General features: G+C 40.7%; 1 protein-coding gene and 1 long non-coding RNA gene across 8 annotated transcripts in view; one reads left to right on the top strand and one right to left on the bottom strand.

Moving 5' to 3' along the window:
* AIFM1 (apoptosis inducing factor mitochondria associated 1) overlaps positions 1 to 20,657 on the bottom strand; it is a 106,022-nt gene that overhangs the window by 52,174 nt on the left and 33,191 nt on the right. The window contains exons 2-8 of one of the 6 annotated variants that reach the window (XM_072123654.1): positions 17,346 to 17,482; positions 12,928 to 13,006; positions 11,757 to 11,786; positions 11,567 to 11,605; positions 11,360 to 11,475; positions 8,465 to 8,595; positions 8,284 to 8,374 (exon numbers count right to left, since the gene is read on the bottom strand). In XM_072123654.1, the coding sequence (XP_071979755.1) occupies positions 8,284 to 8,374; positions 8,465 to 8,595; positions 11,360 to 11,475; positions 11,567 to 11,605; positions 11,757 to 11,786; positions 12,928 to 13,006; positions 17,346 to 17,482 (623 nt within the window). The remainder of the gene's footprint in view (positions 1 to 8,283; positions 8,375 to 8,464; positions 8,596 to 11,359; positions 11,476 to 11,566; positions 11,606 to 11,756; positions 11,787 to 12,927; positions 13,007 to 17,345; positions 17,483 to 20,657) is intronic. The other 5 variants (XM_072123656.1, XM_072123659.1, XM_072123658.1 and 2 more) reach the window with 5 other exon arrangements.
* On the top strand, positions 3,156 to 8,588 carry LOC140076880 (uncharacterized). 2 transcript variants are annotated; one of them, XR_011849671.1, is made up of 5 exons: positions 3,156 to 3,375; positions 3,762 to 3,796; positions 5,066 to 5,107; positions 5,628 to 5,740; positions 8,161 to 8,588. It is a non-coding gene; the product is annotated as an uncharacterized lncRNA (long non-coding RNA). The 2 variants fall into 2 exon arrangements; XR_011849670.1 differs by lacking the exon at positions 5,066 to 5,107.

Genomic DNA, 20,657 nt, shown 5'->3' with positions numbered 1-20,657 from the left:
AAAAAAACTTACCTACCATATATACTCGAGTATAAGCCGACCCGAGTATAAGCAGAGACCCCTAATTTTACCATCAAAAACTGGGAAAACTTATTGACTCGAGTATAAGCCGAGGGTGGGAAATGCATTGGTCACAGACCCCCCCAGTATGTAGCCAGCCTGCCCCCAGTAGTATACAGAACTGCCCCCCCCCCAGTAGTATACAGAACTGCCCCCCCCCAGTAGTATACAGAACTGCCCCCCCCCAGTAGTATACAGAACTGCCCCCCCCCAGTAGTATACAGAACTGCCCCCCCCCCCAGTAATATACAGAACTGCCCCCCCCCCAGTAGTATACAGCACAGCCCAGCATTAAAAAAAAAAAAAAAAAAACATATACTCACCCTCCGGTGGCCCCGACGTGCAGCGCTGCTCCCGCGATGTCTGCACGGGTCCTCTTCTGGCTTCCGCGCCAGTCTTCTGTCTTCTCTAACTTCGTGCTGGGCGCCACCATTGTTCTCCCCCGGACGGTGCCTAGTATGACGCGCCACTGCTGATGTCATACTAGGCGTCGCCTGGGAGAAAACCATAGCGGCGCCCAGCATGAAGTTAGAGAAGACAGAAGACGGCCGCAGAAGACAGAAGACGGCCGTGGAAGCCAGAAGAGGACCCGCGCAGACATCGGGGAAGCAGCGCTGCACGTCGGGACCACCGGAGGGTGAGTATATAAGTTTTTTATTTTTTAATTAATTTTTAAGTATACAAGTATATACTTAGTCATGTATTGACTCGTGTATAAGCCGAGGGGATGTTTTTCAGCACATTTTTTGTGCTGAAAAACTCGGCTTATACACGAGTATATACGGTACCTTTATAGTGGAAAATACCCAATAGGGTGGTTGCTAGGAAGACACCCCCCCACCCGCATCCTTGCACTTTCCCCAGAAAAATTGTGTAAAAAATACTTATGATAGAGATACCATATTGAAAGAATCTAGGAGAGCATCCAGACTGGACAAAATAGACATTTATCCTGATTTCTCTAGGGACACAGTAAAAAAAATAAACATTTTCAATGAAGTGAAAAAAGGATGCGGGAAGCAAATCTAATATACTCAATGATATTCCCGGTTAAACTGAGGATTCTATATCAAGGCACCTTACATATTTTTGTAGATGTTAAATCAGTTACAGACTGTTTGGACGGAAAGGGTATCTGAAAAGAAGCAGGATAGGGTGGCTGGGGGCAATGGGCAGCTCCCGAGGTAAGAGTTCCAGAGGATTCTGGAGCAAAATGAGGGGGAAAGGGGAGGGGTCGATGTGGCACCGGTGAGGTTTGGCAGATTTTTTTTTTCTGATGGACCCTGATAGTCAGGATTATAACATGGAACACTAGGGGGTTGAATTTGAACGTTAGAAATTGTGTAGGGTTTTCTTTATAGTGAAGATATAGCAGCGATAGTAGTTGTAATAGAAAGCAATTTAAAGAGAACCCGTCATGCAAAATAACCCCCCTAAACTAAATATATTTTCATAAACTGCCATTAGAGAGCATTGCCTCTATCCCTTTATTGTCCCTCTACATGCCTGTAAACCTAAGCAATGAGGTCCTAAAGCTGTATGCAAATGACCTGTGAAATGTCCAATGAAGCATTAGCATATTCAAGCTGTCCACTCTATTCATGAGTGGGAGGCACAGCCACACCCCCAGTGCTTGACTGACAGCCTGTATAATGATGTGCTTCCTGGTGCTGGTGCTTCCTGAGAACTGTTATAGCTGTATATTGTAGCCTAAGGCCAATGTGCAGTAAATTACAAACATCCAAAATGGTCCGTTTATAACTAGGGGTCGTCCAATTCAGGTGTTCTTAAGTAGGGGACCGCCTGTATTTACATGAAAAAGAACAAAATATAATATTCTTTTGGGGACAAAAATCCTTATGTGAGGGGGTAGGCCAGGTAAGAAGTTACCGGGAAGGATAAAAAAAAAAAAAAACACAACAAGAGAAATGTCTAATTATTTGTAATAAAAAATCCTCTGGGGAGGCGGTACAGATGGAAGAGGAAATTCTGAGTGAATTTCAAAGTTTCTATCACAGATTGAATTCCTCTGAATTTAAACCCTGAAGTGAGGAAATTCAAGAATATTTAGCGCAAATTCAATTTACTAAATTAACTGAGGAGGAGATGAATGATCTGGATGCCCACATTACAAGGGAGCTCCAACAGCTCCAAGAAATGTTAGATACTTGTAAAGGAAACTCCTTCCCTGGAATAGATGGTTTCCCATTTGAGATATATGGAAAAGGTTTCTGGTACTAGTACAAGCTTGGAAGGACAGTATACTTGGCAAACTACCAACATCATTCTTGGAGGCCTGCATAACTCCAATATGTAAAAAAGAGGATCCTTTGGAGAGGGAGTCTTATTGGCTTAGTTAATACGAATTGTAAAATAATAGCTAAATTTCTGGCAGATCGTCTTGGAAAAGAGGACCAATGAAGATTTATGCCAAATTGTAATTCTAGGAATAATTTAAGACATTTATTTGCAGTTATGCAGCCCCTTTTATTCTCAATGCTCATTGAACCAATGGCAATTAGAAATAGGGCAACAGAGACAATAGAGGGATATGGAGGTGGGAGATAAAATACTTCTTTACGCCGATGATATTTTGCTTTATTTAAGGAACTCGAGGAAATCCATACCAAACACGATGGTATTAATTAAGGAATACAAGAAAAAATAAATAAAAATCGGGCATTGGCTAAAATGATATTGTTCAGGTAATTACTTACAATACTTAATTACATACTGACTAATATCCTGTACTGGATAGAAGATAAAAGATTTATAATAAAGCTCATTGGGGAAAACAGGAAAACTGATATATTTGGGGTGCTAAATAATAAGTTAGGTGAACAATGGGATGTTTTTGATTTGTAGGAGTGTGGGACTTTAAAAAAGTTAAAAAAGGGGGGGCCTGGGCGGTGGTGCATGAGGTAAGATAAGTGCGCCCATGCTCCAGACTCCACAAAGCAGCTTTAATTAGCAGAGATTTAGATCCAAATCTCGAGGAATCAACTCTGCCTCCTGCTGGTGACACGGGAAAGGCAAAAGAAAAAAAAACTTACCACATTCTTTTTATCCATGAGGTCATAAAAAGGCGGCGGGAACGCAAGAGAAGCAGTCCTTCACTCACAGCACTCAGGATCTCCGGGAACTTCCCAGCAATCCACCACAACATCCTCACCTGCTTTGAGAGCTCATCTCTCCCTATCTCAAGCTCCAGACTGGGACCTGGGGACTCCTAACAGCTGCCAAGGAACCTATGCCTAGGAGGAGGTGAAAGATCTGCAACTTGCTGTATGGGAGGACAGATCCCATTGAAATAAGGTCAGATTCCGAGGGATCCCAGAGTCAAGCTGTCATGGCAACGTATCGGCGCTGCAATATGCAGCAAAGACTCACCAGCTATGGAGAGGGCTCGGCCCGCGAGCCCTCTCCATGCGTCGGGAAGGGGTTAAACAACTGATGAAGGAATGGGGCCTACCTGTGGAAATGGACTCATCTTCTGGCATACACAGGCACGAAGCAGCGTGGATTGGAGAAGAATGGGAAACGTTTTTTTGAGGCCAGGGTTAGAAAAGCATCAATTCTTTTTTTGTGTTTTCCGTATAACCTAATAATCATGTTATCTTTATTCTATGGGTCTATACAATTACGGGGATACCATACTTGCCAAAATTATTGTTCAATGATTATTTACTTTTATTCTACAGGATGTTACGGACATGGCAACACTATATAATGCGGGGTTTGTATTATGATTTAGTCTTTTTTTGTGTTATGTCTCTATGTCTTATGTTTTGGGGCTTATGGGCATTTTTATTAATTTGTTTTTTTATTGAATATACTTCTTTATTAGTTACACCATGGGACATGAACAAGAAATCATCTGATTGCTTGTTTAACGGGTTCAACACCCGCGATCGGAGCTCACTCCAACCGCGGTCGTTACTCAGGAATGTCTCCGGTAGTTCACCAGATGCCGGCCAAGCATCGGCTCAGCGCCGTACTAGATTATTTTATCACTTATTCATTGTAATATACTGCAATAGTAATGTATTGCAGCATATTACATACATATGTTAGGATTGTGCAGAGTGCGCGATCCTAACTGGCTGCTACTGAAGGCAGCCCTAACAGACCTCAGGGTTGCCCTAGCAACGATCGGCACCTCTGTTTCGGAGGTTACCAAAGCAATGGCCTTACCAATGACAAGTATAAAATGTAGGTAAATACTTTAGCCCCACATCTAGTGGAACTCTTCAGTTCAATTCAGATGACGGGTAAAATCCCAAAGCAAATACTTTGATTTTCATGCACGTTATGGAACCTTTAGCTGAGGCCATTAGGGATTTCGCAGATATATCTGGTATTGTCGTGGGTTCTCAAGAACACAAAATTGGCCTATTTGCTGAAGTGAACATGGTATTAACAAACCGGTAACCTTCACTAATTGTCCCCATTAGATCCGTTCAGTGATATTTCATACTATAAACTGAATGCAGGAAAAACGCTTATATTGGGAATAAAGGAACAAATTAAATTGCAGTTCCCATATGAATGGGCTTCAGAATCTATTCCATATCTGGGGATTCATTTGACTTCACGCTAACTTTTTCAGCATAATTACACTCCTAACCCAAATGGAGCAAGCACTTCATCTCTGCATTGCCACAAAAACAAAAGATAGCAAATCTAGAATAGGGTAGATTCTAGAAGGGTAAATAACAAAACGTATACTAGAAAAAAATAATGGCCTACAATGATGGAAGGTCAGAACAGTATTATAAAAAAAAAAAAAAAAATAAAAAAATTATATAATAATAATAATAATAATAATAAGATCTTTGGCTAAAGTCGATTTACTATCATTCGAAATAGATACACTGAATCCCTTATAAGTAATCGAGACATCAACCCTACAATAAGACTAGCTGGTGGATCTTCACCATGCCTGAGAGTTTATTATTTCTTCAATTGTTTTTTGGTTTACTTTGTATGTTTATTCCCTATGTAGAAAGACAAAAGAGAGACCGGAGGCAAAATGATTGTATAACAGGTGTGCAGCATTATAATGTTTGTATGCTTCTTAGTCTTAAAGTTTTGAAAAAAAAAAGTTAAAATAGTAAGTTATTGATTGTACACTTAATTCAAAAGGTGTGGAAATGGTTGTGTCAAGTTGTTTATTCAAAGTGGAATATACTGCTCCATGGAACAATGAGAATTTAAAAGAATAAGAAAATCTGAGAATTTACGGTTTTGGAAAAAGAAATAAATTCTGTATATTCCAGATCTTTTTCAACAGGGTGTGGTTTTTATCTTTTGAAGAATTAAAGCAGGAAAGACAATTGAGGGATGTAGATCTCCAAATATGTACAAATTATACACACTATAAAGGCAAAAATCGAATAAAGGATTTTCTGGTATGGGCTATCACAAACGAATTTTTTTTGTTTTTTTTCGGTGGTAAATGCCCCCAAAACATTGAAACATTTTGAAAGGATTAATGGAAGGTATAAATAAAAACAAAATGTTCCTGTTAGAGACAATTCGTGTGTGTCAAATTTTTGTCTGCTCAGGAAATCTGCCATTTGGTTCTCTGACCCTCTCTAGAAGACTGGATAAGAGATTCAGGTGGTCTTCCGGTGACTTCCATTAAATCTGGCGACTGGGTGCCTCCCTGACACCGAAGGTATGACACTGTTGTAATGTTGTCTGACAGGATCTTCACATTTCTTATGTATGATAGAGGGGGAAGTCTATATAGAACTTCCCAGACAGCAGTCAATTCCCTTAGATTCGAGGATTTATATGGAGAACGTGGCACACACCGAACTTGATTTTTTTAAAATGATTCTTATTCCAGTGATTATATCACATAGCAAAGCCTTCAACGTAGTATATGAAATACAAGAGTAATTTTTCACAGATCCTAAATATTTAACACAACGTTTCGGTCATCTCTACCTTTGTAGTAGTAGGATCTGACCTAGAGTAGATAAATATAAGATAAAGAGAAGGCTATGGCATGTAGTATAAAGGGTGGGGAAGGTATATTACAAATATGTACATATATACAAAACGTCCTGAGTAGAAAAATTGCAACAATATCTCAATGGTGCACAGATCATAAAACAGTACAGCTGACACAGCACAAGATATGTAAGAGCAGAGAGTAGTAGGGGCATACACTCACCGGCCACTTTATTAGGTACACCTGTCCAACTGCTCGTTAACACTTAATTTCTAATCAGCCAATCACATGGCGGCAACTCAGTGCATTTAGGCATGTAGACATGGTCAAGACAATCTCCTGAAGTTCAAACCAAGACGGAAAAAGGAGAACGGGGGGCGCTCAATGTGTAGTGGTCCTCAATACATTCGGTTCAGTATATGTGCAAAATGTGCACTCACCTTTTTGTGTTGTGCTGATGGCACAACACATATACTCGCTTCTGACGTGGAACTGGATGCAGCCTTTGGGGTGTCATAGCGGTAGGAATACAGTTTGAAGAAAACTATGGTGGAAGGCATCTATTACTAGAATTCCTTACGAATATCCCCTGGATCTTTAAACAACACCCGGCGCGCTAAGTTCCAAAATCCGGTTTATTTATCCAATAAAACCATAAAGACCAAATTAAAGATATAAAAATATACGTAAAAACAAGACGCATTCCGGATCCAAAACGCGTCTTGTTTTTGCGTATATTTTTATATCTTTAATTTGTTATTTATGGTTTTATTGGATAAATAAACCGGATTTTGGAACTTAGCGCGCCGGGTCTTGTTTAAAGATCCAGGGGATATTCGTAAGGAATACTAGTAATAGATACCTTCCACCGCAATTCAAACCAAGCATCAGTATGGGGAAGAAAGGTGATTTGAGTGCCTTTGAACGTGGCATGGTTGTTGGTGCCAGAAGGGCTGGTCTGAGTATTTCAGAAACTGCTGATCTACTGGGATTTTCACGCACAACCATCTCTAGGGTTTACAGAGAATGGTCCGAAAAAGAAAAAAACATCCAGTGAGTGGCAGTTCTGTGGGCGGAAATGCCTTGTTGATGCCAGAGGTCAGAGGAGAATGGGCAGACTGGTTCGAGCTGATAGAAAGGCAACAGTGACTCAAATCGCCACCCGTTACAACCAAGGTAGGCAGAAGAGTATCTCTGAATGCACAGTACGTTGAACTTTGAGGCAGATGGGCTACAGCAGCAGAAGACCACACCGGGTGCTACTCCTTTCAGCTAAGAACAGGAAACTGAGGCTACAATTTGCACAAGCTCATTGAAATTGGACAGTAGAAGATTGGAAAAACGTTGCCTGGTCTGATGAGTCTCGATTTCTGCTGCGACATTCGGATGGTAGGGTCAGAATTTGGCGTCAACAACATGAAAGCATGGATCCATCCTGCCTTGTATCAACGGTTCAGGCTGGTGGTGGTGGTGTCATGGTGTGGGGAATATTTTCTTGGCACTCTTTGGGCCCCTTGGTACCAATTGAGCATCGTTGCAACGCCACAGCCTGAGTATTGTTGCTGACCATGTCCATCCCTTTATGACCACAATATACCCAACATCTGATGGCTACTTTCAGCAGTATAATGCGCCATGTCATAAAGCTGGAATCATCTCAGACTGGTTTCTTGAACATGACAATGAGTTCACTGTACTCAAATGGCCTCCACAGTCACCAGATCTCAATCCAATAGAGCATCTTTGGGATGTGGTGGAAAGGGAGATTCGCATCATGGATGTGCAGCCGACAAATCTGCGGCAACTGTGTGATGCCATCATGTCAATATGGACCAAAATCTCTGAGGAATGCTTCCAGCACCTTGTTGAATCTATGCCACGAAGAATTGAGGCAGTTCTTAAGGCAAAAGGGGGTCCAACCAGTTACTAGCATGGTGTACCTAATAAACTGGCCGGTGAGTGTATATCTATCTATCTATCTATCCATATATATCTATATATATTTGTTATTGTTAGAGTGTGCTTTAAGTTCTTTTGGAGTATTTTGCTCATCACATTCATTATAGTGGTATAGACAGCTTTGCAAACGTGAATTTGAAGGTGTTCGAATATTTCTTTTCCTGTTCTCTTGTGTGCAGGTCTGATCTAGAGCTAGTCTGAAGCAAAATCTTGCGCAAATCCACAGATGAGAAAATTATAAGTTCATTGCAAGACAAAAAGCTGACAATGGAAAAAAAAATTATGCCTCCTTTCATTCCCACCTTTTTTCCAGTTAGAACGGAAACACCTCCATGCTCGGTTGACATCAACTCTTCGGGAGCCACATAGAAAGAGGGTGGCTGGAAAAAGATACTTTACAGAGAAAAAAAAAACAGTAGTTATTTAAAAATCATATGGTACTCTACAAACATATTACATGACTAACTTTTACTTTACTTTTACCTTCTTTCTTTACCGTTCCATTGTTTAAAGCGCAGAGTTTCTGTAACATCAGGATCATCTGAAAACCACAGTTCCTTGGAAAGTGGAGGACGCATATACGGAGGGTCTGATTCATCTGATACAATCAGAACCTAGAAAAATAAATTGTAAATTGTCAAATTTATACAGTAAGTTGTCAAAAAGATTAACTCCTCCCAGATCATCATTTTTCTTTTACAGCCCAGAAAGGTTTCATCATCTAAGAAAAGAACTTTGAAGTGAAGTGTAAATTTGTTGTATAAAGTCATAGAGGTCTGAAATGCAGTTAATGATTTCCCTGATGCCAGCACTCTAAATTACAGTGAAGAGGGAATTCTCAGGTGAAGAGAGCTTGACTTAAATTTATTCCAATAGGTAACAAGTATAGACGGGTTAGATTATACACCCCACTTGGCTTACAGCTACAGTTAAAAGGGCAATTAATGATAAAGAGGGCATTCAAAAAAAAATATAAATCTGACGGGTCACCTGAGGCTTTCAATATTTACAAAAAAACTTACCAAAATCTGTAGAAAGGAAATCAAATTAGCCAATATACAAAATGAAAGACAGGTGGCTATAGATAGCAAAACAAATCCCAAGAAATTTTTTAAGTATATTAAAAAAAAAAACATGAATTGGTCAGAGCAGGTAGGACCCCTTTATTCAGAAAATGGGGCATCGGTGACACCAGACCAGGAGATACTTAATGATTTTTTTTTTTAGCTCCGTTTATATGATAGAAGAAAGAACTTCTGATGTGGGTGGTGCCAGTGCGGGTCATGCATCCTGTAATATACTAGACTGGCTGAATGTAGACATGATCCAATCTAAGCTCAATAAAATCAATGTGTACAAGGCTCCTGGACCAGATGGGTTGCACCTCAGAGTTCTTGAAGAACTCAGTTCTGTTATTGCTGTACCGCTGTCTAACATCTTCAGGGATTCTGTAATGTCTGGTGTGGTGCCAAGTGACTGGCGCAAGGCAAATGTGGTGCCAATATATAAAAAGGGCTCTAGAACTTTGCCAGGCAATTACAGGCCTGTAAGCTTAACTTCCATTGTGGGGAAAATACTGGAAGGGTTAGTAAAAGACTATATACTGGAGTATGTAACATGAAATAGTATAATAAGTGACAGCCAGCATGGGTTTTCTAAGAATAGAAGTTGTCAAACTAACCTGATCTGCTTCTATGAAGAGGTGAGCAGGTGCCTGGATGGAGGAGCAGCTGTGGATATTGTGTTCTTGGACTTTGCAAATTCATTTGACACTGTACCTCATAGACGCCCGATGGGTAAAATTAGGGCTATTGGTTTGTCAGAAATCATTTGCAATTGGATTGAGAACTGGCTGAAGGATCATATCCAGAGAGTTGTGGTCAATGATTCCTACTCTGAATGGTCACCAGTTATGAGTGGTGTACCCCAGGGTTTGGTGCTTGGCCCACTGCTATTTAATATATTTATTAATGATATAGAGGTAGGAATTAATAGCACTATGTCCATTTTTGCAGATGACATAAAGCTGTTTAGTGTAATACGGTCTATGGAGGATGTTCAAAGGCTGCAGGGTGACTTGGGACAAACTGAGTGTTTGGTCGTCCACTTGGCAAATGAGGTTCAATGTGGATAAATGTAAGTTTATGCACCTGGGGGCTAATAATCCAAAGGCAGAATATGTCCTTGGGGGGAGTAAATCTGGGAGAGTCCCTTGTTGAGAAGGATCTGGGGGTACTAGTAGATTATTAATTTGAATAACAGCATGCAATGTCAATCAGCTGCCTCTAAAGCTAGTAGGATCTTGTCATGTATCACTGTACAAGGCATTGGTTTGGCCTCGCCTGGATTATGCTGTCCAGTTCTGGACACCGGTCCATAAAAAGGACGCCCTGGAGAGGGTTCAACATAGAGCCACAAAAACAATAAGGGGTATGGAGTGTCTTAGTTATGAGGAAAGATTAAAACAACTAGATATATTTAGTCTGGAAAAGACACCACTATGAGGTGACATGATTATAATTTATATAAATATATGAATGGTCCATACAAAATATATGGTAGTAAATTTTTTTGGATTAAATCACATCAAAAGACAAGGGGGCCCTGTCTCCGTCTGGAGAAATCAAGGTTCAATCACCAGCGACGACAGGGCTTTTTTACTATGAGAACTGTGAATCTGTGGAATAGCTTGCTTGGTCACAGCAGGGACAGAGAGAGCTTCAAGAAGGGTCTAGATGCCTTTTTACACCTAAATAACATTGATGGTTATATTCTATAGAATTGTTCCCCCTAATCCCTTCATGCAATCCCTTCCCTTGCTCGGTTGAACTTGATGGAAAAGTGTCTTTTGTCAACCGTATAAACTATGATACTATAACTTCAGTGCTAAACTCTCCACCTTACACAAACAATTTTAGTCTCACTTCGAAGTCAATTTCCTCGGCGTTGCCACCATGCTGGACTATGAAAAACATGTGATCTGAAATGTGCTTTTTTTCACTGACAACATACAGGTTGTGGTTTATTAGGTCAGCTTATGCTGACAACTTCCATTTAAACAAAACAAACCAATTGCTTTTTAGGTGAGCTCAGCAATCATTGGATCCTGCATGAATGCTGGCTCACGTACGCAAGAGGCATGCACAATTAAGTAATGAGGAGCTCTTCTAAGGAGCTACAGGCAGTATTAGCACCCATTTTAAACTGTATACCTCTGCCACCAGGCTGTTCCTGGAACTAATAAAGATGAGATCTGTGATCACAGTGGACCCAACGACTGGCGAGCGATCTCACCTAAAAACCACTTTCAGCAAGTTGCCGATTTCCTTTAAGCTACAGGAAAAAGACATAACAAAGCTGATAAAAAGAAACACTTACCTTTGCACCTGGATCTTTTGCACGTATGGAACGTGCTGCAGCAAATGAAGCAGTACCTCCCCCAATAAGAAGAAACGGTACATGGGACGGCAAAACCGCTTCTCCTCGTTGCTTTTCTGGAAGATTTTATCTCAGTTCATACAAATGCAGAAGAGGCAGACAGTATAATACAGTACTTTGTACAATTACAGTACCCCAATTTCTTACCTTGTTTGTCAGTATCAGCCTCTTTGAATTCGACTTGTTCTGCAAAAATAAATATTTTGCCACTGAAGTTAACACCAGATAGATGCCAATGTTCGATTAGTCTTTCGCCCCTATACCCAGGTCGGACGACCGAGAAAACTTTAGTTCATTAAAAACAACAAACAACAAACATATATATCGCAGTACTTACCTTTGCTAAAGGAACTATCCGTTCTTTCTGCTGTAAAAAGAGCAGTTCATTTTACATTAACAAAAGGAGGCTACAGAGTTCCACAGTTAAACCATGTATTCCCAGCTAAGATGTTTATGCAACAGCTAGCTATGACAGCCCCCTCAAAGTCTGTGGGAATTAAGAGAAAAACTGAACAAGCAGTCCTCCATACATAGTTAATGCAGTGGTCAGAAAGCACTAAATGTAGTGTGATTTTAAGCTTTTCAGTGTGAATATAGCTCCCATTTCCAATTGAAACATTAAAAGTGGATATCTTTGTGTATGCGACACCAGGAAACAACATTTTGGTGCAAAATTAAAGGGGAGATTCTTTATGACCCCAGAACTATTTTTATAGGTGTGCCTTTATTCAACTTTATCTACTATAAAGACACTCTACATTCTAAATAAAAATATTTTAAAAATCGAAATAAGGCCCATAAACAAAAGGCAAAGAAACTGGGTTACAAAAGGGGTTAGAGCCTTAATAAGCTAAAATTTGCTACTTAGATGGTCCCATAAAGACCTTCTAAGTAGCATAAAGACCTTTATTTCAGTGTCCCTGTATGGTTTCTAATAAAAAAAAAAAAAATAAAAAAAACACACACACACACACACACAAATTAAGGCTACATGCACACTGCCGTGTGCCCGCCGGCGGGCACACGGCAGCGCAGGGAGAGGAGGAGGAGGTAGGCGCCTCTCACCCCTACCCCTCTCCAAAGGAAGATATGGGCCACGGCACCGTAATACGGGAAAAAATAGGACATGTCCTATCTTTTCCAGGTCTACTATGGGGGACGTATATCGGCCGCATATACGTCCCCCATACATGTGTGTGAATGCAGCCTAATATGTACCTGCTCCGGAGCGCTCTATGCCTGCGCAGTGCGCAATGAAGCCAGAGTAATACACTCCAGCTTCTCTGAGCATTCACTGTGGGTACAGTGAATGATCAATGAAGCTGGGGGTCATGTCTCAGCTTCATTTCTCATCGAAAGAGGAAGCCCACAGTACATTTGTGATGCTGCATTTTCAAACGTTTAGCAAGCAAATATTGTTTAACTATCCCAATATCCTTTCTGAAAATCCATAACTGTCAATCAACGCTTCTCATTACTAAACACACACCACTATAAAGTATACTGACCTATACTTTCTCTTATTGAGTTAATAGTTGAGAGCCTGTCGTGAAATCGTGATTTATCTCGGTGTAGGGTTCTGTACACCTAAAAGGGAAAAAACAAAAGATTAACCATTAGTTTTACCAGGAAATCTACCGTCAGATTCACTGATAAGTAATAATTGTACTTGCATGTGTGTTTCTTCATTGAGCTGTTTATTTTATACTCAGAAATGCCCCGAATATAACAAAAATTAGATGTTAAAAATATGAAAATTAGCCTGCAGTGCTAATTTTAACCCCTTAACGACCGGGCCCTTTTTTTTTTTTTTTACATTTGTTTCATTAGTAGCCAAAGTACAAAAAGCAGAACAGGAATGCAGTCCTTATTACATTTCAAATAAACAAATCAAACAAGAGTCACATAGGATGATATACATCACAAAGGGCTCCCCGGGGCAATCACCAACTGTAAGAACAGGAATTTAAAATTATGGGAGGGTAAGGGGGTAGTAAGGTAGAGTGAGGAAGGAATGGAATTTATTTTTACACGTAAAGAGCTCTGTGACTGCTTGTTTTCTGCTTTACAAATTACACCTCATAGTAATTGTATTGAATATTCCATCTCGTGTACCGGGAAGTGGGGGTAAAAAAAATCCAAATGCAGTGAAAATGGTGAAAAAACGCATCTGTGCAGTTTTCTTATGGGTTTTTTTTTTTATTTTGCCATCTTCTAGCGCTTCTAACTTTTTACGGAGCTGTGGGTGGTGTCATTTTTTGACTTTTTATGACATTTTCAATGCTATAATTTTTGGAACTATACGACCGTTTGATCACTTTTAATTGAATTTTTCATATTTTTTAAAAGACAGCAAAAAAGTGCCATTTTCGACTTTGGGCGCTATTTTCCGTTATGTGGTTAAACGCAGTGAAAAAGCATATTTTGATAGATCTGGCATTTTCGGACGTGGCAGTACCTAATGTGTTTATGATTTTTACTGTTTATTTACATTTATATGACTTCTAGGAAAAAGGGGGTGATTAGAATTTTTAGGTTTTGTATTATACTTTTTAAAACTTTTTTTTTTTAATTTTTACTATTTTTCAGACTCCCTAGGGTACTTTAGGTTGTCAGATCGATCCTACCATATTCAGCCATACTACAGTATGGCAGTATATGGGGATTTTCTTCCATATTCTTTACAATGTGCAATTAGCACATTGTAACGAATGGGTTAAAAAAAAAAAAAGCCTCGGGTCTTTGGAAGACCCGATGCTGTCATAGCAACGCATTGCCACTCCACAAGATGGCCGTCAAGATCATCTTGGCAAGATTATTTCCGGCAAGATGCAGCAAAGACTTACAGACTATGATGAGTGCTCAGCCCATGAACCCTCTCCATGTACCTGCACCCGACACGTGAAAATCAGGGTATTCCAAGATCCACAAAGAATAAGAGAAACACATTCAAGTACAAGTGGACTACCATCAGCAAATCAGATTTTCTTTAAGAACTTTATATAGTTGTAAACTCAATATACTAAACTGTAAATACGTAAATACTGCCTGTATGAAGGAACATTTAAAACATTTAATACAATACAAACTGTATATGCTGGAGCCATCAGTAGCTGAATAAACGTGGAAGCCCAACATACATACAACAGGCTTGAATTCATAAGGGACCACCACTCACAGCACCTAACTAATCTGCAGTACTGCTAGGGTACAGGCAGTCCCCAGGTTACGTACAAGATAGATTCCGTAAGTTTGTTCTTAAGGTGAATTTGTATGTAAGTCGGAACTGTATATTTTCTAATTGTAGTTCCAGACAAATTTTTTTTTTTTTGCACCTGTGACAATTGGAGTTTCAAAATTTTTTTGCTGTAATGGGACCAAGTATTATCAATAAAGCTTCATTACAGACACCTTACAGCTGATCATTGTAGTCTGGGACTATAGTAACATCCAGTGGTCACATTGGGCAGAGGGGTCCGTCTGTAACTATGGGTTGTCTGTAAGTCGGGTGTCCTTAAGTAGGGGACCGCCTGTATTTATCTACAGAAAAAAACATCAAACAGGATGCTAGAGAGTTAATGCATATTTGTGCCACTGTAGAACTTTGTCTAGTGTGTATTGGGGTATTCAGGTTCACATTATAGCTCCAAAACATCACCAACATGCAATATTTAAAAGAACATTCCCTAAAAGGTGTCATGATTATCGCCAACTATATGTAATTTACACCTTTGTAATTACACCTGACGCGTTTCCCTGCCGATTACAGTTCAACAGAGGTAGGGTATCAGTATACACGGCACGGCAAAATATGGACAATGACATGGACAATGACTAGGGAACTGTGTCAGAACGGGACATCCAATAGGACCTAGCCAATCTATTTTGCAGTGTCGTGTATAGGGCACTGATACCCTACCTCTGATAAACTTTAATTGGCAGGGAAACGCGATATACCCCAATACACACTAGACAATCGTGTACAAGTACTTTAGTGGAAACATGTGTGCACCTTTGAACTGTGAATACAGTGGAACAAATATGCAATAACTCTCTAGCATCCTGTTTGAATATAGGGGGTGTGATGTGGATGTGCAACATCCCTCCCAATGCGCATGGCAGAGAAGTGGTTGCAAATAAGTCCCTTGTACCATTCAGTATACCAAGAAGTAATATGCAGCGGTAGATACTGCCTGGATAGGCAAGGGTTAACCTGTTTTACTGATGTCATCCAATGATGTTCCACCTTTGCAACTGGAGTGTGATTAGAGAGTGAGACCACCTGACCAGGGGCTGATGAGAAGTGACAGTTAGTGCTGACAGTTAGCTAGTGCTGAGCTCTCACCTCATGAACAGCTCTTGGGATCCAGTTCCTAACTGAGGAGCATCTAGATCAGTGATGGCGAACCTTTTAGCGGCCGAGTGCCCAAACTGCAACCCAAAACCCCCCTTATTTACTGTGAGGTGCCAAACAAAAATGAAGGCAGTAACTTATTGCTCCCTTTTCAACAACTTTCAATCATATTAGTCTCCTGAGGACAGCATCATTTTAGCTTCTTTCCAGTGTCCCACTGTACACAAAGAAAATTGTGGGGCCAGTAGGAGGCCGACCCAAGATAATTCGCCCCTGTCTACTCATTCTCCCTCTTCCTACAGTCCCAAGTAGCGAAGTAAGTATCAAAATATGACTGAAAGCAGCATCTTTAAAGTTGCTTGGAACTGCGGGAAGGTTCTTTGAGTCCTGTCTGGTGCGCTGGGTGCCTACAGAAAGGGCTCTGAGTGCCGCCTCTGGTACCCGTGCCATAGGTTCGCCACCACTGATCTAGATCATTTACCTGAGCACACACAGTGAGAGATACCGTGTCAGCCAACCTAGGATTAAAGCTGCAGCTTCCAGCATTGAACACAGCTACCTCCCAGCCTGTATCGGCAACCGGGCTGGTGAAAAAACTCCTGAGGTTCACTCTCCATGACCATTTTCCAGTAATCTGGACGGTCTCACAATCCGGCCTCTGTTTGGCACATTGCCGGCTTTTGGTTCAAATAAAGAACTGCAAGTTATTTTTGCACAATGTTGCCCTGCTAGTTGTCCCTGCTACGGCTATATCACCATCAGGGGCGCCTCCATCCATCAACCAGGGACTCATACTACCGACACTAAGCCGTTGCCCCAGGGAGAACCAGTACCAGCACAGCCTCTCCCTCATCTAATTTCTTGCATACACCACCTAATGGAGACCTGCAAGGCTGCAGGACAGCCCTCCGGTCCCCATACCAAGCACCGTGACACAGCATGCCCAGGCCGCAACCGCCAGCCACTCTGGTATTCTGGGCCCCGGCTGCCTCCAGGCCCCAAGAGAAAAGTCTAGGCCCCGGTGGGGGATGTTGCAGATGCATAAATATCATCTGTAGACAAATACCCCAGCAGTACTGCAGATTAGTTAGGTACTGTGAGTGGTGGTCCCTTATGAATCCAAGCCTGATTACGAAATTGTATGTTGGGCTTCCACATTTATTCGGCTATTGATAGCTCCAGCATATGCAGTTTTACGATACATTTAATAAAGTTTGGTTTTAAATGTTCCTTCATAAAGGCAGAACTTTTGTATTTATTATTTTTTTTCTAGACAAGGACATTAACTTTGACTATTGAGTAGATACACATGTATGTGTGTCTTGATTCAATATCCTTAACTAGGCTCAGAGATAACCAGAGTTAAATATTTAAAAAAAAGAAATGCTTATAAAATGCTTATGTTTTTAAGCACTTGTTTTTTTAAGACCACAGTTGAAATGCCACAGTTCAAACGTAGAGCCGCGTAGCGACTATTAATCAAATTAATTGACAATATTTTGCAGCCAAATCAAAGCATATTTAATCAAGACACATCTTTATTCCAGTTAAAGAGTCTAGTTTGATACTTACATAGACTCCACCTCCAAGAGTAGCAATTGCAACAAATATTCCATAAGCAGCTCCTCCGGGGGACGGCACATTTGATAGGCTGCTGGAATTTCTGAATACTTGATTATAAGGGGAGGGAAGGCACTGCAACAGACATTCTAAAATGAAAGGTGACAGGTCAAGAAAAGTCCATCCAGATTGTGAAGTTTTTTTTTAATTCAATATACAAATGTAACTCAAAATGCTCAGTTCCAGCTCATTCTCTGTGTCTATTATTTTCAAATAATACTAATCATTAAAGAGAACCCGTCATGCAAAATAACCCCCCTAAACTAAATATATTTTCATAAACTGCCATTAGAGAGCATTGCCTCTATCCCTTCATTGTCCCTCTACATGCCTGTAAACCTAAGCAATGAGGTCCTAAAGCTGTATGCAAATGACCTGTGAAATGTCCAATGAAGCATTAGCATATTCAAGCTGTCCACTCTATTCATGAGTGGGAGGCACAGCCACACCCCCAGTGCTTGACTGACAGCCTGTATAATGATGTGCTTCCTGGTGCTGGTGGCCACACCCCCAGTGCATGACTGACAGCCTGTATAATGATGTGAGGCTGTATAATGATGTGCTTCCTGGTGCTGGTGGCCACGCCCCCTGCAGCCTGTGTGTGCATGTGTGTGTGTGTTTAGGAGAGATACAGCAGCTCCAGGCAGCCATGTTACAGCAGAACATGTCAGATTCATGTGTAGCTGATGTCTGTGTCTCTCACCTGTATATTAGGAGGATGCAGCATGTCAGAAGATGCAGCACTGATACCAGCAATACTTTACTATACATTACACACAGACATGAGCAGGGGGAGGAGAGGGGAGGGGTAACAGGGGTGACATCACTGCCTCTGACCATGTGACCAGCCTCATTTACATGATAAAAAATAGATGATTTTACAATGATTAATGTATGAAATAACTAGATAAAGGCTGGGATGGATCCTTGTGAGCTGCTCCAACAGGTAGAGGTGACAGGACTAGTGACACAGACCTGATGACAGGTGTCCTTTAACTTCAACCTGTAACAATATATATTATATATATGTATATGCAAGCATACATACACAGGGGCACTGCTAGGGCCTTAGTAGATCCAGCACCTGACCTTGATTCATAGGTTTTGAATTATCATTAGTGTCCACATGCGTTTGCACACAAAAACACTAGTTTTTACAAAATACAGCTACAAAAAACACATGTGAATTCCTTACATATTGCATACAGGGATATCAGGCCCTCACAGTTAAAAGGGTTTTCACACGAACAAATGTTAGGCCTTATCCACAGGATAGGGACTAACTTGCTGATCAGTCAGGGTCTCAGTGCTCAGACCCCGACAGATCGCAAAAACGAAGGGTCTGTCGCTAGTATGGCTGACACGTCCATTAAAACCACCCTAGATAAAAATACAGATACGAATACCCACAAAAACACCTCCAAACAACAACATGCGACTGACCCCCTCTAGAGTCTACCCAAAAAGACCCCAACAATAGAATTTCGCAAACCGAAACACTCCCTCTCCCCACGGCGAGTAAACTCTCCATTCTCACAGTCTATAACACATCTGTGAATAGTTTCCAGTTTGAAGAACCATCCAATTCCCTGACTATTAATGAGACACTTTCTAACAGTATGCTACCTTTTCAATTTTCTCCCAACACCCCATGAGAACAAAAATTAAAGAAAGACCAGAGGGAATAGAGGAGGTGCCAAGCACCATAAAAAAGAGAAACCCACAGGAGACTCTGCAAAACTAGTTTAAATTTTTAAATTTATCTTCCCAGGTTCTATCCAGTGCAGAAACTAGCCTTTTAAGTAAAGGCCTCTCATTTTTCCCACCACTAACACTAAGGAATTTGAGCTATTTATGGACCTAAATATCTATATCCTTAAGCTTACTCTGAAACATCACTTTGCTATCAACTTGGCAAAAAGTAGAATGGATCCGAAAACACCCCAAGATCCATTTATTCATACCACACTACGGCCACTGGCTAATTTTAACCCAACTTACAGTCAGGGCCCCCATATTGACTGAATTCAGATCTATAGAGAGCCCCTTCAATGCTGAACCAAGGAACAAACTGTCACCATTAGAGAAAAAAAGTGCTAAAGGGGCTAATGAATAATGAAGACCTGATAGTCAAACCTGCGGACAATGGTGGTGGTGGTGGGGAGGGGGACTGTAATACTTAACAAGACCGACTACCTAAAAGAAAGTGATAGAATTCTATTGGACCAGGAATATTATATACAACTAAACACAGACCCAAGTCTGGATTACCCACTATGGAGGCCTTTAACAAAGGCTAACTAAACACGAAAGAGATTTTATATAGTCCCTACTAACCCAACGATGGCCCTGTTTTACCATCTGTCTAAGATGCATAAGGAGTCCATCAATCCACCAGGACGCCCCATCATTTCTGGGATAAACTCTCAGAGTACGTTGACTCATTTACGCAACCGTACGTTAAAAATTTGCCAACATACTTGAGAGATTCCTAATAGTTAATCTTGAAATTGGATGGATTCCAATGGAAACCCTCCATGAAACTACTCACTTTAGATGTGACTTCATTGTACACTAATATTACACATCAACTACGAGTAGAGGCAGTACGCAAAACCTTGGAAAGAGACCCAAATCTACCTTCATTACAAGTAGATTATTTAACCCAAAGCATTTGCTTCATACTTGAACACAATATGTTCTCTTTAAATGGGCAAGTTCGAGGCCACATTTATCACAAGCTGTACGCATTATAAGAACATCAAATTATTCAGAAGGTACATAGATGACCTGTTCCTGATTTGGGACGGTACTGAAGATTAAATCATCAACTCTAACTCATTAGGCATCACCCTGACACTTAATTTCACCGCAGTCAAGATAGAATTTCTGGATCTCCTTATATCAGTGAACGAACAACTGGATGGTCTATCTACATGCACCTATTTCAAATCAGTGGATGTAAACAGTTTTCTGGAATTTGATAGCGCCCACTATAAGAGCTGGCTCACCAATGTACCATACAGCCAGTTTAAGAGGATTAAGAAGAATTGCACCAAGACACCACCTTCTGCGAACAATCACAAACTCTACGAAAACGTTTTAAAGAAAAGGGCTATCCACAGGACACCAAAGACTGCTTCATGAAGACCGAAAAACTTGCCCAAAAAGATTGTCTAGGGTCAAGAATTAAGGAAGATATCACCACAGATAAAGGACCCAATGTCATCACCATATATACCTTCAGAAGACTCTTCCCACCCG

Source organism: Engystomops pustulosus, chromosome 9 (genome assembly GCF_040894005.1).
Source record: "Engystomops pustulosus chromosome 9, aEngPut4.maternal, whole genome shotgun sequence".
In the NCBI taxonomy this organism is placed as follows: domain Eukaryota; kingdom Metazoa; phylum Chordata; class Amphibia; order Anura; family Leptodactylidae; genus Engystomops; species Engystomops pustulosus.
The sequence above is the reverse complement of the archived record's forward strand: the minus strand, read 5'-3'. Positions and strand labels throughout refer to the sequence as shown.